The following is a 16,108-nucleotide window of genomic DNA, read 5'->3' as shown; positions in this document are numbered from 1 at the left end:
TTCCACCTCAAAGCAATTGCTTTGGAATACCTGTATTATTAACTTGAAGTTGACCGTACCATGACGTTTTTAGCCCATTATGGTTGCAGAATGCTTCAGATTCTTCACTTAGTTGTTTGTATTAAATTGAGGGAAAATGATCTTTATTAAACTGAGAACATTAAAATATAACACTGGAGAGGTGGTAATATTTTAGAAAAGTTTACTGAGATAAATGATTTTTATAGTGGTGTTTTCATTTGCAAAAGTGTTAACACCTCTGAACAATGTATGCACAATGTAAACTTGAAGCAGTGAGCATTGTATCTGTTGTATCACAGCCTAGTGAGTGATTTATGGTTAGTAACAACTTTAGATGATTTTTATTTACTTTTTCTTAATTCTAAGAAATTCTTTGTTGCCTTTCAAAATATTGTCCTATATTATCTATTTTTTAAAGCAAGTTTTCTGACTTTTGGTCTGACTTTCTTATGCCCTCAGAATAGTACCTGTTATAGTACTTGAAACTTTTACTTTTTATTTGTTATTTCTCAGGTAAACGCAAAGCACTGAAGTTGAATTTTGCAAATCCACCTTTCAAATCTACAGCAAGGTTTACTCTGAATCCCAATCCTACAGGAGTTCAAAACCCACACATGTGAGTATTCTTGGTAATCAAATAAAAGGCTCAACTCAAGCAAAGATTTTAAAGTTATTGTATTTTGTGAATTTTTGTAAACTGACATATTGGTATTTTATCTTATGGGCCATTTGGAATATTACTATTTGTGCTTAAATAAAAACCTGTTGATTCTGTAGTCTTAAGTAAGTAAACACAATTTTCCTTTTTAAATTTAATTGTAAAGTTTGCTTGGGAAAAAAAGAGCTAAAGATCCAGATGCATTTTTATGTTTTTAATTTCTCTCTTACTAAACTCTCTGAGAATAAGAAAGGAAATCTAATTGTCCTTTGTAGATCTGTACAAATCCTTACCAATTGGTGGCAAAATAGAATGCCATCTTAATAGGCTAAATTCCTGTAAGATATCCATGTCATAGTCACTTGAAAGAATTATGTACATGTCGGTGCACAGATATCAGTGATTATTTTTTATTTATTCACTGAATATTTTTTATTAAACTATAAAAATGATATTGTAGCATCTTACTGAATATATTATTAGAAACCTGTTATTTTAAAATAATACCTTCAGAACAATATTTTACATAAACCTTCAGTTGAATCTAAGTGATGTGATATATTAAATAATTATTCCCCCCCCCCACTAAAATCTATCATGAACACGAAGGCCAGTGGCTTTACATTTATACCCATGTCCATAAATCATTTTCAGCTAGTCCTGCTATTTAGAACTATAAAGCAAGTGGTGAAAGATAGGTTTAAAAAGCTGGCAGAACACATTATTTTATGTTTTAAAATAATTTCTCAACAATTGGTATTCTAACTTTATTAGACTTCAAATATATTTATTTTCCCCAAAGAGATCCTTTTATTGCTATTTTCTTTTCTTTCAGAGTTTGGTATGCATTGTATTTGCAGTTACAAATTGGTAGAAGGTACAATGTCTTGGAGTAGGGATGCATAAAATATTTTGTTATTTTTAAAATAGCAGTGTCCAGAAGGAAAAGAGGTGTGTATGTGTGTGTGTATATACTCTTAAACTTTCACTTGTAACCTTAGAGGGAATGAAAGATATTTTAAATAAAAACTGTTATTCTAGTGTATTTGACTGAGAATGCCATCTATCAGTTTCTTTAGACTGGTGTTCATAATTAGATTTGTTGTCAGATCTCAGCCTTTTTACCTTCTCTGAAACATCAAGTGGGGGCTGTATTGAGGAAGAAAACTTAGTACTTCTTAATTAGTCAGAATTCCAGCAGCAAGGAAATACTTCTTAAAAGAATGTCCTTTCTCATATCCTAGAATTTCTAGTTAAAGCTAGTACAAAATTAATTCTTTGTTTGTTGTTGTTTCTGAGAAGGGGTCTTGCTCTGTTGCCCAGGCTGGCCTTGAACTCCTAGACTTAAGGGATCCTGCCTCAGCCTAGCTTGGACTATAGATAGATCTGCTTCATTGCACCTGGCTACATAACTCATTCTTGAACCATAGTTCATTTCTATTACTTTGATTACTAGCTGAACCACATATTTGAAGTCTAAGAAAGAAAGGATATAGCAATAATCACCAAACTTACCAGATTTTTTTTTTTTAAAGCCCTTTTGGACAAGAATAAAGACAATCTGACTTAAATTTAGAACTGGAAAAGCATTCACATGTTTGTACTATCTTCCCTCTGGAGTTTCTTCATGTATGGGGAATTCATGAAGAAAATCTCTCTTTACTTATTGTTTTTAAACAAGTAAACAACAGATGAAATAAACCTTTCTTTTTAAAGTTGAGTTAAGGTTTATTTTTGTTTTGTTTTTCACTAGTACTTCACAAACCTATAACTAACTAGGTTTTTCATCCTTGTATCTCTTCCCAGGAAGTGTTAAACGTTTGGGAAGACATGGTAATGAGAATTTTTTCCTTAAGAAAGAATCTTTAGAATTTGGTTCTGGCCCAATAATTTAGACCCAGGCTTTGTTGAAATTCTGTTACTGCCCAGGTCTATTGATCTGGTTCTGGAGTAGGCAACTACTATTAATAGCATTGATACTGGTCAGAAATAATTGTTTTATTACTCAGGACAGCGTATTTCCTCTACCCTCCCCTCCCTTTCCAGAAGGTATTCTTTCGTACTCTTTCTCTGAGTTGTGTACCATCAAGTACTGAAAACCATTGTTGGTTGCTGTTTAGGATGAATGATTACTTTGCAATTAGAAAATATAACTTGTAGTTTGTGGGAGTTTTTGAAATAAGATACATCTTGCCATTTATATGTTTTTCCTTCTAAAATTTCCTTAAACTTTAGTTATGGATATAAATACAAGACTTGTTCATGAATTTAGGAAAAGATAAGATGAGATAAACAGCTAAAGCAACTAATGACATTAAGACATGTAACAGGAACTAGTTTCAGATTCACCTGGTATTTGATGTCTCCTGAATGCAAGAACCAGAAGAGTAAGACAAGACATTATCCTTATTTTCTGAGAACCAAGAGTTAAAAGCAGCAGTCATTCCAAAAAATGACAGTTGGCTCCAGCAATTTAAGAAGTAAAGTGTAAGGTAATATGAATTGAATGTCAATTGAGAGGTGCAGGAGTGGGTAAGATCACTTTGGATAAATTACATGGTGAAAAGTTTCACAGAGGAGCAAGATTTGAATGCATCTTGAAAGACAGGGGAGGAGAAGTGGAGAGAAGGGACAGTGGCATTCTGGTGAGTGTTAAGTATAAGTTTTGGGAACCATGTGTAGATCTATTTTATTGTAGCAGAGATATTATTAATACAGATTACCAGTTTCTGTCTCTCATTGGAAGCTTTTATCATTTTTTTTCTTTGTTACTAGTGTTTTATAATTATATGAGGATAGGCCTAGGTTTGGATCATCTTTCTCTGTACCAGGTGAACACTTTTAGTTTAAAGTTTTGTGTATATGAGAAAATTTCGACTGTTTGCCTTTTGATATATTCTTTCATGTTTTTTCTGTAATCTCTTCCTAAAACTTGGGTTATTTGGTTGTTGGACTGCCTGAAGTCCCTGTGTCTCTGACTTTTCCTTTATATTTCCCATTTCTTTGTTTTCTCACTCTATGTCCTAGGAGACTTCCTTTATTTTCTGACCCTTCTGTGGAATCTATTTTGACAATTGATTCTTATTTCCAAGGGTTAATTGTAGCTTTTTCTTAGAATCCTATTCTTAATTTATGGATACAAAATAGGGAGTTTTAGAATTCTTTTCTGTCCTTTGAAATATCTATGTCTTCAAGGATTGGTTTTTCTTTTATCTTCGTCTTTCTCCTTTATGTTGGCTTTTTTCCGCATCTTACAATGTTTTTTTATTCTTATAATTCTTGATTGTCCCTTGAATGGAAGATCTGGTTACAGGTCATCACCTGGTGGGCCTGACTTTACTTTTTGTGAGTAGTTTGAGAGCTGGCTTTTACCGCAGGAATACTGCAAATGGCCAGAATTAGTAGGGCCAACATTCACACTAGGAGGCCTTCCTCACTCCAGATATATTTGTTTTCTTTAGAGACATGCTCCTTTTTCATTTTGGGGGAGAGTGGAGAGGAAAGGTGTAACTGACTAGACTTTTCTTATAGAAAAAATTTCAGTTAACTCCTCTGTTTCTAGGCCTTCATTCCTTCCAACTGTGGATCCTCTCTGATCCAGGATTCTGTTGGATCAAGATTTATTTCTCACATTCACTGCATGCCCACCTCGTACCATGTGTTAAGGGTCGTAAGTTTTTCTCTATTACTGTTTTTTTAAAAAGATCTTTTGTTATGAAAAAGTGCAAATGTACCCAAAGGTAGAGTGGTAGATGAATCTATATTATCAGTCAGCTTTAACAGCTTTAACAGTTAAGTGTGGCTACTTTTGTGTTATGTATTCTTCCACCCCACTTAGTTTTAACCAAACGCCAGGCATTATTTCCTCTGTAACTATTTCAGTATGTATTTCTAAAAGGTAAGGGCTCCTTTTAAAAAACATAATACAGTACCATTATTACATCTAGTAGAATATATAACTCTTTAATATCATCAAGTAAGCACATTACCTCATTAGTTTTTTTCATAGTTTGAAGCAAGAGCTGAAGAAGGTCCTGTAGTACGTGTAGTTGGCTGATAAGTCTTTTAAACTCGAGTCTCTTCCCTTGAATTGATTGGTTTTTGTTTGTCCATGCATTTTTTATCTACTTTCAGACATTCAGAAATTTGTTAAAATCTTTCAATTTCTTGATTGTTTATTTCCTTTAAAAAAATTATTTTTATTTGAGTCCTTGGAGGGTGAGGAGACAACCTGCACAAGAAACCCTGTTTTTTAATTATCATTGGTTAAAATCATAAATAGTCCTAACATGTAGAAAATGAGTATTATATTAGAGACTCTTGTACCTACTGCCTGGATTTAACAGATGTTAACATTTTGCCCCTTGGCTCTTAAACTGAAAAGTTAAGCAGTATAACCAAAGAGTACAAAGAAAGATCAAAGGAAAATGTGTGGCTACCTTTTAAATTTCCATCAAGTTTGGATTATACTAGGCACTATAAGTCTTTTCGATACCCTAGGGGTATTATAAATGTGGCAGGCTTGTGATAAAACCATGTTCTTTATATAAATTTGACAAATAGAAGTATATACTCTACTCTTATAATCTGTTTTCATCATGATGAGTAATGGTTGAGTGCTCTCAGTGTACTAATCATTTAAAATGTACTCAATACAATTGTTATTCAGAAAGAACAGCCCTTTTATCTTCATAACATATCAAAATTGTTGAACAAGAAGAAACACTAACTTAAAAGTTAACCTTGGAAATAAATAATAAGTACAGATATGTTTTGGGACTTAAGTATTTTGAAACCACATTTTAAGTTTAAGGGGCTGTCTTTGTTGAGACCAAGAGGATTGCTAGGATCTTATTTGTCCTTATTTATTACATTTGGACAAAGACTCAGTTGTTCTAGAATCTTATTTGTCCTTATTTATTGCAGCTGAACAGACAAAGACTCAGTTGTGGTATAGAGCAACTAGGAGTAGTTTTAAAGGAGTTTCAAAGTCCCCAGTTAGTCACTAATATTCTTCATATTTCATATTTCATGATGAGCATACTCAGAGCTTTATCTTAAAACACAAAACAGTGATTATGAATTATCTAGACACTTACTGTTGGTTAAATTGTGGAAACTATATCTTATTGTTTAAACTATATTTTATTGTCTTGGAATTAACAGTGGGTAGGAATTTAGGAGTCTTGGTTTCTACCCCAGCATTGTCACTGTCTCTGTGTCCTTGACTGTATTACTTAACTCTAATCTCAAGTCAGGCTTTGTATTAGAATAGTGATATTCACTATTTTATATAATAGATTAGGAGAGAAAGAGAGTGTACGAGTGTGTTTGTGTGTGTATATTAAACCATCTTTGTACTACTTTCTTCAAATAAAATCTCAGGCACATGCCTGATAAGCTAAGGAGAATCTGCTCTGACTGAAGTGTTTGTGAGGTGGGAGAGGGCCCTGTAGCCTTGTCTGCCCTCATTCCCCAGCATAGTCCCCCAGGACATCTCTGGTGAATTTCTAAGTGTGAAAACCTGTAGCCTGTGTGAACGTGAAAGTTTTTTTCCATCTCTGAAATTTTTTGAAGCAATTATGATAATGTGAAATCTCTACGTTTCTATGGTGGAGCACTTTGACAAAATAGCAGTAATGGTAGAAATGTTTGTAGGTACAAATTAGTAGTTGGTGTTTTAAAACCCCAAATGTATTAAGTACTGTGGGATAATTTTGCATGTGTTTGTGCCCTGTTTGGCTTTACTATTGCAAACCGTTATTTTTTTCTTATTGTGGTAAAGTATATGTAATATAAAAATCTTCATCCTGATCATTTTTAAGTGTATAGCTCAGTGGCATTAAGTATGTTCTAATTGTTGTGCATACTTTACCACTCTGCATCTTCAGAACTTTTTCATCTACTCAAACTGAACCTCTGTACCCACTAAACACTAACTCCCTCCCAATACCCCCTTTCCCACAGCCCCTGGCACTCACCATTCTACTTTCTGTCTCTATGAATTTGACTACTGTAGGTACCTCATATACGTGGAATCCTAACAATATTTGTTATGTTTCTAGCTTACTTCATTCAACATACTGTCTCTTCAGGCTTCATCCATGTTGTAGAATGTGTCAGAATTTCCTTCCTTTCTAAAGGTTGAATAATATTTTATTGTATGTGTAGGCAGCATTTTGTTTAGCCATTCATCTGTTGTTGGACATTTGGATTGTTTCTACCCTTTGGGTCTAGTGAATAATGCTGCTGTTTAGCATAATCTTTGAAGTGTGCATTATTATGCTTCTTAAAGTTATGGTTCGGGGATATTCAGTCTTGTCCTCAGTCCCACATTCTACCTCAGGGCACCTGATGGTTGTGGTACACTTCCTTAAGTCAGCAATTAACTGGAGGAGTGATTCTCAACAGAGGTGGCAGTAGTAATAGGAGTGGTTGATATGATTCTCTGTGTGACCCCATCCCCCTTGCTTCAAATTCTTTTCAAACTGGGCATCTATAGCTGAGGTAGTGGATGTTAATTCTGGAATATCTATTTGAAGAAATTAACAATAAATCCTGTTGAGTTGCATGAATTTGGTGTTATAAATCATCTTTGTTCTTGAGTCAGAGGCTTAGGCAAACATTAAAAGATAGCCCTTGTTATTTAACCTGCAGTACTGCTAAGTTCTTGCCCTTTAAAGGTTATGTCTAGTTTCTTTGCTGTCAATGAGTTTTCCAACCATTTCTAATCAGGCTGTAAGCTTTTGAGTTATGATTTAGTTCAGAATATTATGAGGTTCTTTGCCTTTGTAGTGTAGGTATGTTTCTGGAAACTTTTATCTATTATTAAGGAAATTGGCTACATAAAGGAAACATATATTTCAGTTTTTTTTTTTAAATTAGTTACAACTGAGTATGATATTACTCTTCTTGAGCAACTTTGTTTTCCCCAGAGTTAATAATTGCCTCATTTAATGGTTCACTGTGAATTTTCTGTCAGTATTAAATACATCAGTTGATCACTCAGTTGTTTTATTTTTTATTTTTCTGTTGGAGTCACCCATACATCCATACTCCTGCTATAGTCTGTAGTGGTTGCACTTTCAGGGGTGCTTCATAGCTGTTGCCACTGTTTTGTGAATGACTGATTTTGATTCCCTGTTGTCTTTTGTTTGTTTGTTTTTTCAGTTCTCTCCCTCATTTTGGTAGAGTATATCTTCTAAATCTTTCTGACATTAGAGTTATTTGTGAGTAATTAAGCTTTTGGGGTCTTTTTATGCCTGAAAATGTCTTTATATAACTAACCTTCATAATATTAGATCATTAAATGTGAGATGTCCAATTTCAAATCAAAAATGTAGTAGTTTAGTATATCTCAAACAAGAAGCAGTACAATTAGTCAAAGTATATGCCTAAACTATCAACACAGTTTTGCCATCTTAACAGTAGCTTGTTTATGCCAGCAGCCAAAAAGCCTGGAGAGTGAGTGGTGATGAAATCGCGAAAGGCATTTTCCACAGCTTGTTGAGAATTAAATATTTTTCCTTGCTAGAAGTGGTCCAAAGCCTGAAAGAAGTGGTAGTCAGTTAGTGCAAGGTCTGATGAACACGTTGGGTGACAGAGAGTTTCCAGCTGCTGCTGTAGTTTGACCAGCGTTGTTTGTGCGACTTGTGGTTGAGCGTTGTCTTACAAGAGGGTTGGCCTGTCTCTAGTGACCAATCTTGGCTGCTTAATCATGAGCATCCTGGTCATTTCATCCAATTGGTTGCAGTAGACATCCACTGTAAGCAACTGACTGGGTTTCATGAAGCTGTAGTGGATAATACCAGTGCTTGCTGGTCCACCAGACACCATTAGCTTTTTTTGATGAATATTCGGTTTTGGACCATGTTTTGGCACTTTGTCTTTATCCAGCCATTGTGCCAAATGCTGTGATTGTCAAAAAGAATCCATTTTTTCATTACATGTAACAATACCGTGTAGAGATGGTTCACCTGTATGCCATGACAGCAAAGAAAGGCAAGCTTCGAGACGATTTCTCTTCTGATGCTCGTTTCATTCATGTGGAATCCATCTATCCAGCTTCTTTACCTTGCCGCTTTGTTTCAGATGGTCCGGTATTATTGGAATAGTAACATCAAACACCATCCACACAGGTTGAGATGGGTTTGCTTCCATTACAGCTTTCAGCTCGTTATTATCCACTTCAGTCTCAGGTTGCCCATGTGGCTCATTTTCAAGATTAAAACCATCAGAATGGAACTTCTCAAACCATCAGTGTACCGTGCGTTTATTAGCCACATCCTTCCCAAACACTTTGTTGATATTTTGAGCTGTCTGTGCTGCATTGGTTCCATGATGGAACACATATTTGAAAATAACACAAATTTTTGACTTAACCATAGTTTCACAAAAATTAAATTTTGATAATTACAAGCCAAAACATGAGTTTGCAAGACTGAGGATGTACCATCACAATAAAAATAAAGCAAGAAGTGTCAAAGTGAAATGTCATAGATATCAACTGTCAAACTCAGTACTTAAGGAAATCGGACATTTCATACAATTTATTGGCTATAGAATTCTGGGGTAGAAATGTTTCTTTGGAGTTGTGGAGGCATTGCCCCAGTGTTTCTATCTTCTAGGGTTACTTTAAACAGATGTTATTTTGATTCCTGAACCTTGGAATGTGACCTGTTTTTGTGGTTTATTATGACATTTTGTCTTTTTCCCCCAGTGTCTGAAATCATACTATATCTGCTTTTTTTCTTTTCTATTCTATTTTCCACCTTCCTTCATTCTTCTTCCTTGCTCTCAGTGGACTTTTTCAATCTAGAAACCACTGTCTTTCATTCTAGGAAAAACAATTTATTATTCTTCTATTCTTCTAAGACATCTGTTCTTCTCACATTGGGATTCACTGGAATCCCATCAGACTTCTAAAATATATATAATTTGATATTTTGATTCTAAATATTTATGGAAATGCAAAGGACCTTGAATAGCCAAAAAAAATTTTGTGAAAGAATAACTAAGTTGGAGGACTTACACTACCAGATTTGAAGGTGTACTATAAAGCTACAGAAATTAGGGCTTTGTGGAAGTATACTAAGGATAGACAAATAGATCAGTGTAGTAGAATAGATAGTCCAATAGACAAACACACATATAGTCTATATAGTCAATTGATTTTTGACTGGGGTGCCTGTACAATTCAGGAGGAGAAAGGATAGACTTTTCTGGTGATAGAACAAACTGGAGAAAGATTTTGAAGACAATAAATCTTGATTCTCCTTCACACCATATGCAAAAATTAGCTTGAGATGGATCATAGCTAAAATGCGCCTACACTACAAAGGCAAAAACTCTGTAAAGCTTCTAACAGAAAACATCCAAATATATTTCTTACGTGGTATAGGCAAAGATTTCTTTGACAGGACAAAGAAATTTCCACTAAAAAATGATCAAATGGGTTTTACCAAAATTAAAAGTTTCTGCTCATCAAAAGTTTTTTTAAAAAAATAAATAGGCAAGTCATGTACTGGGAGAAAACATCCACAGTGTATATATTGGACAAAGAACTTTCGTACTGTATGCAGTGAACTACAACTCAAAACAAAGAAACCAGTTTAAAAACTGGGTTAAAGACTGAAATAGTCACTTCACAAAGAAGGTATAGGAATGGGTAAGAAGTACATGTAAAACATGCATAACAACATTAGTAGTCAGAGAAATGCAAACTGAAACAATAGGGTGATACCACTATATACCCACCAGGATGACTAAAATTTAGAAGACCACACTATATTTTGCCAAGTACAGAGTGTAACCAGAAGACTCATATATTGTTGGGGAAGTAGAAAATGTTACAGCCACTTTAGAAAACTCTTTGCTTATTTCTTTATTTTATTCTACTTTATTTTATTTATTTCAGATATTATGGGGGTGCAAACATTTTGGTTACATGTTTATGACTTTGCCACACCCAAACCATGATTTAAGGTGTGCCTTCCCCCCTCACCACGCTCACCGTGTCCATTAGTTGTGAGTTTACCCACCCCCAAACCCCTAATCCCTGAAGAATATTACTACCATGTGAGCACCATAGTGTTGATCAGTTAGTGTCAATTTAATGGCAAGTACACGTAGAGCCTATTCTTCCATTCTTGTGATACGTCACTTTGGAGGATGGGCTCAAGTTCTATTCAGGAAAATATAAGAGGTGCTAGATCACTGTCATTTCTTATAATTGAGTAATAGTCTGTTGTATACATATACCAAATTTTATTAATCCATTCATAAACTGATGGGCACTTGGGTTGTTTCCACATCCTTGTAATAGTGAATTGTGCTGCTGTAAACAGTCAGATGCAGATGTCTTTATTGTAAAATGTCTTTTGTTCTTTTGGGTAGATGCCTAATAGTGCTATTGCTGGATCAAATGGTATTTCTATTTTTAGCTCTTTGAGGTATCTCCAAATTCTTTTCCACAGAAGTTGCACTAATTTGCAATCCCACCAGCAGTGTAAGAGTGTTCTTGCCTCTCCACATCCTCGCCAGCATTTGTTGTTTTGGGATTTTTTTTGATAAAGCCCAGTCTCACTGGGATTAGGTGATATCTCATTGTGGTTTTGATTTGCATTTCTCTAATGATTAGAGATGTTGAGCATTTTTTTATGTTTGCTGGCCTTTATTCTGTCTTCTTTTGAAAAGTTTTTGTTCATGTCGTTTGCCCATTTATTGATGGGGTTGTTTAATTTTTTCTTGTTGATTTTTTTAAGTTCTAGATAGATTCTTGTTATCAGCCCTTTATTGGATGTGTAGAGAGCAAATATTTTCTCCCATTTTGTAGGCTGTCTACTCGCTCTAACAATAGTTTGCTTGGCTGTGCAGAAGCTTTTTAATTTGATCAGATCCCATTTATTTATTTTTGTTGCTGCTGTGATTGCTTTGGGGGTCTTCTTCAAAAATTCTTTGCCTAGGCCGATGTCTGAAAGGGTCTTCCCTACATCTTCTAGGATTCTTAGGGTTTCATGCCTTACGTTTAAGTCTGTTATCCATCATGAAATGATTTTTATAAGAGGTGAGAGGTGGGGATCCAGTTTCAATCTTCTGCATATAGCTATCCAGTTTTCCCAGCACCATTTATTGGAAAGAGATTCTTTTCCCCAGTCTATATTTTTGTCTGCTCTGTCAAAGATTAGATGACAATACGCACATGGTTGCTTATTTCTTATAAAATTAAATGCACACCTCCCCTGTAACCCGGCAATTCTACTTTTTCATTATTTACCCAATATGAAAACATCTTCAGAAAGACTTGTATATCATCATTCATAGAAACTTTATCATGATAGCCCCCAAACTCGAAAGAACCTGAGTTCAACAATGGGAGAATGGATAAATAAATTATGGTATATTATTCCATAAAATACTCTTCAACAATAAAATGGACAAAATACTGATGTCTGCAGCCATATTGATGAATCTCTAAAGATGCTGAGCAGAAGAAGCCACACACAAATGAGAACATACAAATTTTATCTATATAAAGTGTTATTAATAGACTAGGTAAAACTGATATATAGTATTTGAAATCAGAACAGTACTTGCCTCTGGGGAAGATTGACAAGAATGGCACCAAGAAACTTTCTAGGGTAATAGGATGTTCCATATCTTGTGGAAATAGAAGGGTGTCTTTGTCAAAACTCATTGAATTATATGATTTTGATTTTTGCATTTCACTTTATATAATGATACACCCTCAGTTTTAAAAACAAGCCAGAACCATAACAATAAAAATTATATGGATACCTTTTTTTACTTTCACTGAACAGTATTTGTGGTTTTTTGTCATTATTCTCAAAGCACCTATGTTTCCACAATGTTGATGCTTGATATTGAATTGAATGTATTGAATTTAGTTTTTCTGTCTGTAGAACAATATTTTGAAACAAATTTTATTTCTGCCCATTTGGTTTCCCTTGTCATGATATTTGAAAGAAACCTACAGTGAAATTTTTAAGAAGTTGATCAGGTGTCTGTTGATGATGATCTAGAGCATCTGTTGTATCACATTAGGAATACTGTAACCCTAAGTAGTTGGATTTCCCTAGAAAACGTGTGGGGACATGTTGCCTTTATATAGGACTTTAAAAAGAACATTGACTATTGTTTCTTTCTTTTTTTAATACAGAAAAGTATAAAGAAGAAAACCAAAATGGCCCATAATCTTACCATCCAGATAGTTCATGATACTCTTTAAAAAATGAGTAGTACATGCTTCTGATAAGAGAATTCAGTTGGTGCAGAAAGTTATAAAACAAAAAGTAAGCTTCATGCCCTTAATATTTTTCTTCAAAGACAACCCTTTTAAGTGTAATATGTCTTTACAGAAAAACTTAAGATACATTAGAATATGTAATAATTTATATAAATCCTTAAAGAATATTTACACAAAAAGCAATTTTATTATACACTGCTTTTGTAGCTTGATTTTTTTTTCACTTAGTACATCTCAAAGATATTTCTGAGTTAACACATACCCTATTCTTTCTCAATTAGTTAAATAGTATTCATTACATTGTCTAGGTGAATTATATATTTAACCTAGTTCCTTACTGATAGCTATTTGGATTATTTTCATTTCTTAATTAAAAACAATGTCCTAAAGACCAACTTTGTGCGGGTGAAATGTATTTTTTTAATTAAAATACTGTTTACTTCTCTGTAGATTGGGAGTTTTCAGCCCTTCTATTTTAGGAGAGATTGGAGGTAGCTATGTCTTCTCAACCTTGGCACTATAGACATTTTAGGCTGGAAAATTCTTCACTGTGTGTGATGGGATGTTTAGCAGCATCCCTGGACTCTACTCACTAGATGTCGGTAGCACTGTCCCCAGTTGTAACAGCTAAAATGTCTTCAGATAATTTTGAAATTATCTGAAATGACCGTTGGGGTGCAGAATTGTTCCTGGTTAAGACCACTGATACAGAGAGTATTGCAGGTTCCCACAGGTGGCTACTATTACCTCTTTCCTGATTGAGAAGCTGCAGAAGTCAGATATTAGAGGTGTATTCCTCCTCACCATGGAGTTTGAATGGAAGCCAAGAAAGGGGAACTGGGGAATAGCTATAGGGATATCTCATAGAGTCCAGAGAGAACATCAAAGCTTTGGGAGCAACTTGATAGCTTTCAGAAACCAAAGCATCCCAGAACATATTCTGTCATACATTCAGCAAATGTTTGTTGAATATGGGGTGGGCATGGGTATTTCATGTTGAAAAAAAGAGATATGATTGCTACTTCTTATAGCTTAAGGTTTAGAGGTAGACATAGACATATATATATATGTATATATATATATATATATATATAAAATCATAAACAGTGTACATGCTATTGAAGGAAAAGAACTGGATGCTATGAGAAAAATGAAAGAGGGGCCTAATTTAGAAATGTGGGTGATAAAGAGGTAGTCCATAAAGGCTTCTAAAACCTGCGTAGGTTTTACTAGATTCGGGGAAGGGATTGATAAGAGTGCTCAAGTGGAAGGAATAACATGTATTTGAAATTGTCACAATGGGAAAGATTCAGCTTGTCATGGAATGAGAGCGCTAGTTTGAATGGAGAATGATTGAATGAGGAAGGAAAAGTGAATTTAAAATAAGGTGGAGAGAGAGATATAGAGACATGCCTTGTAAGTGAAGAGCCGGATGACATTCAGAGTGCAGACACTGTGGAAGGGTTATAAGCACGTGGGTGACACAATGTGATTTATATTCTACAATGATTATTCTGGGTGCTGTGTGGAGTATGTATTGGAAGGGGGAAAAATGGAATTAGGGAGACCTAGCAAGGCTGTGGTAGTTTATCTGAAACATAATGGGTGATAATGATATTAGGTAGATGACAGTGAAGGTAGAGAGATGGATAAATTAAATAGATTTTGGAGGTAGAATTAACAAATATTGGCAATAATTTAAGTGTGCATGGTGAAAGCGGGAATACATTCATAGCAACTTGTAGAATTCTGCCTTGAATGAATGGGTTCAGTTGCCATTACTGAAATGGGGACCACTGGGTATGGAGCATCTGTGGATGGGGGGAATAAAAGAGCAAGGGTTCAGTTTTAGCTGCGGTAAGTTTGAGATGCCTGTGAAATATCCTAGTAGAGATATCAAAAACGTACATATACACATGTGTATGTATATATCACATACTCTGGTGTTGAAAATATGAGTCTGGTGCCAGAGGAGAGGTTGCAGATGGGGGGTAAAAAGTTGAGAGTTGTTGGTGTGTAGATGATAAGTTTGCCTAGGAAGAGAGTGAGAGTGTATTTTGATGAGAAAATTGGTGTAAGGTTTTTGGATAGTCGGCGCCAGAGAAAGATGAGCAGAGTTGAAAGGGTTAAGCAGCGAGGCTTTAACAGCAACAGGCTTTATTGGAGCGCTCCCAGGTGAGGTTCACAGGTCCCAAGAGTGGGGCCAGAGAAGTCGCACTGCCCAGAAGTTTTGAGTAGGCTTATATATGTTTTTAGAGTTGGGGGATGGGGGTTTCTTTGGCGCGAAGAGTTTTGGCACGAAGAGTGAGGAATTTCTTTGTTGCAGTTTTTAGGGCGGGTATTGAGAAATAGGAGGGGCTTTTATCAGGGTGACCATCCAGGCAGGGTCATTCTTTAACTTAGCTGGGCCTAGCAGTTATTGTTTTTGGCAGGTCTCCTGGGCTGCTTCTTTTTTTCATTAGGGAGGGGAGGGGTGTCTGCCACCAGCCTTACAATTGGGTCCAGGGCTGAGCCTTGAGGAAATCTAACATTTAAAAGTTGGATAAGCCAGGCATGGTGGCTCATGCCTGTAATCCTAGCACTTTGGGAGGCCGAGGCGCTGGATTGTTTGAGCTCAGGAGTTCAAGACCAGCCTGAGCAAGAGCAAGACCCCATCTCTACTAAAAATACAAAGAAATTATCTGGACAACTAAACATATATATAGAAAAAATGAGCTCAGGAGTTCGAGACCAGCCTGAGCAAGAGCGAGACCCCATCTCTACTAAAAATACAAAGAAATTATCTGGACAACTAAAAATATATAGAGAAAAAATTAGCTGGGCATGGTGGCACATGTCTGTAGTTCCAGCCACTCAGGAGGCTGAGGCAGAAGGATCACTTGAGCCCAGGAGTTGGAGGTTGCTGTGAGCTAGGCTGATGCCACAGCACTCTAGCCCGGGCAACAGAGTGAGACTCTGTCTCAAAAAAAAAAAAGTTGGATAGAAGAGGAGGGACAGGCAAGAGTAAGAAAGATACTTGAGTGGTAGGAAGCAGACCAATAAGTAGTGTGTTATGTTATAGAGATCTAGCGTTGTTCCAAAGTGCAGGTGGGATGAGATTATGGTCAGCTGTGTCTAATGTTCTGAGAGTACTAGTAAGGCCTCTTTGTTGGTAACCTCAGATT

The 16,108-nt window shown here is 35.5% G+C and overlaps 1 protein-coding gene across 3 annotated transcripts in view; it reads left to right on the top strand.

Moving 5' to 3' along the window:
- Positions 1–16,108, top strand: part of MAP2K4 (mitogen-activated protein kinase kinase 4) — a 127,325-nt gene that overhangs the window by 35,089 nt on the left and 76,128 nt on the right. For all 3 annotated transcript variants that reach the window (XM_045527066.1, XM_045527068.1, XM_045527067.1), the window contains one exon: positions 535–637. In XM_045527066.1, coding sequence (XP_045383022.1) covers positions 535–637 — 103 coding nt within the window. The remainder of the gene's footprint in view (positions 1–534; positions 638–16,108) is intronic.

Source organism: Lemur catta, chromosome 15 (genome assembly GCF_020740605.2).
Source record: "Lemur catta isolate mLemCat1 chromosome 15, mLemCat1.pri, whole genome shotgun sequence".
NCBI classification, from domain to species: Eukaryota; Metazoa; Chordata; class Mammalia; order Primates; family Lemuridae; genus Lemur; species Lemur catta.
This window is presented reverse-complemented; position numbering and strand designations above follow the sequence as displayed.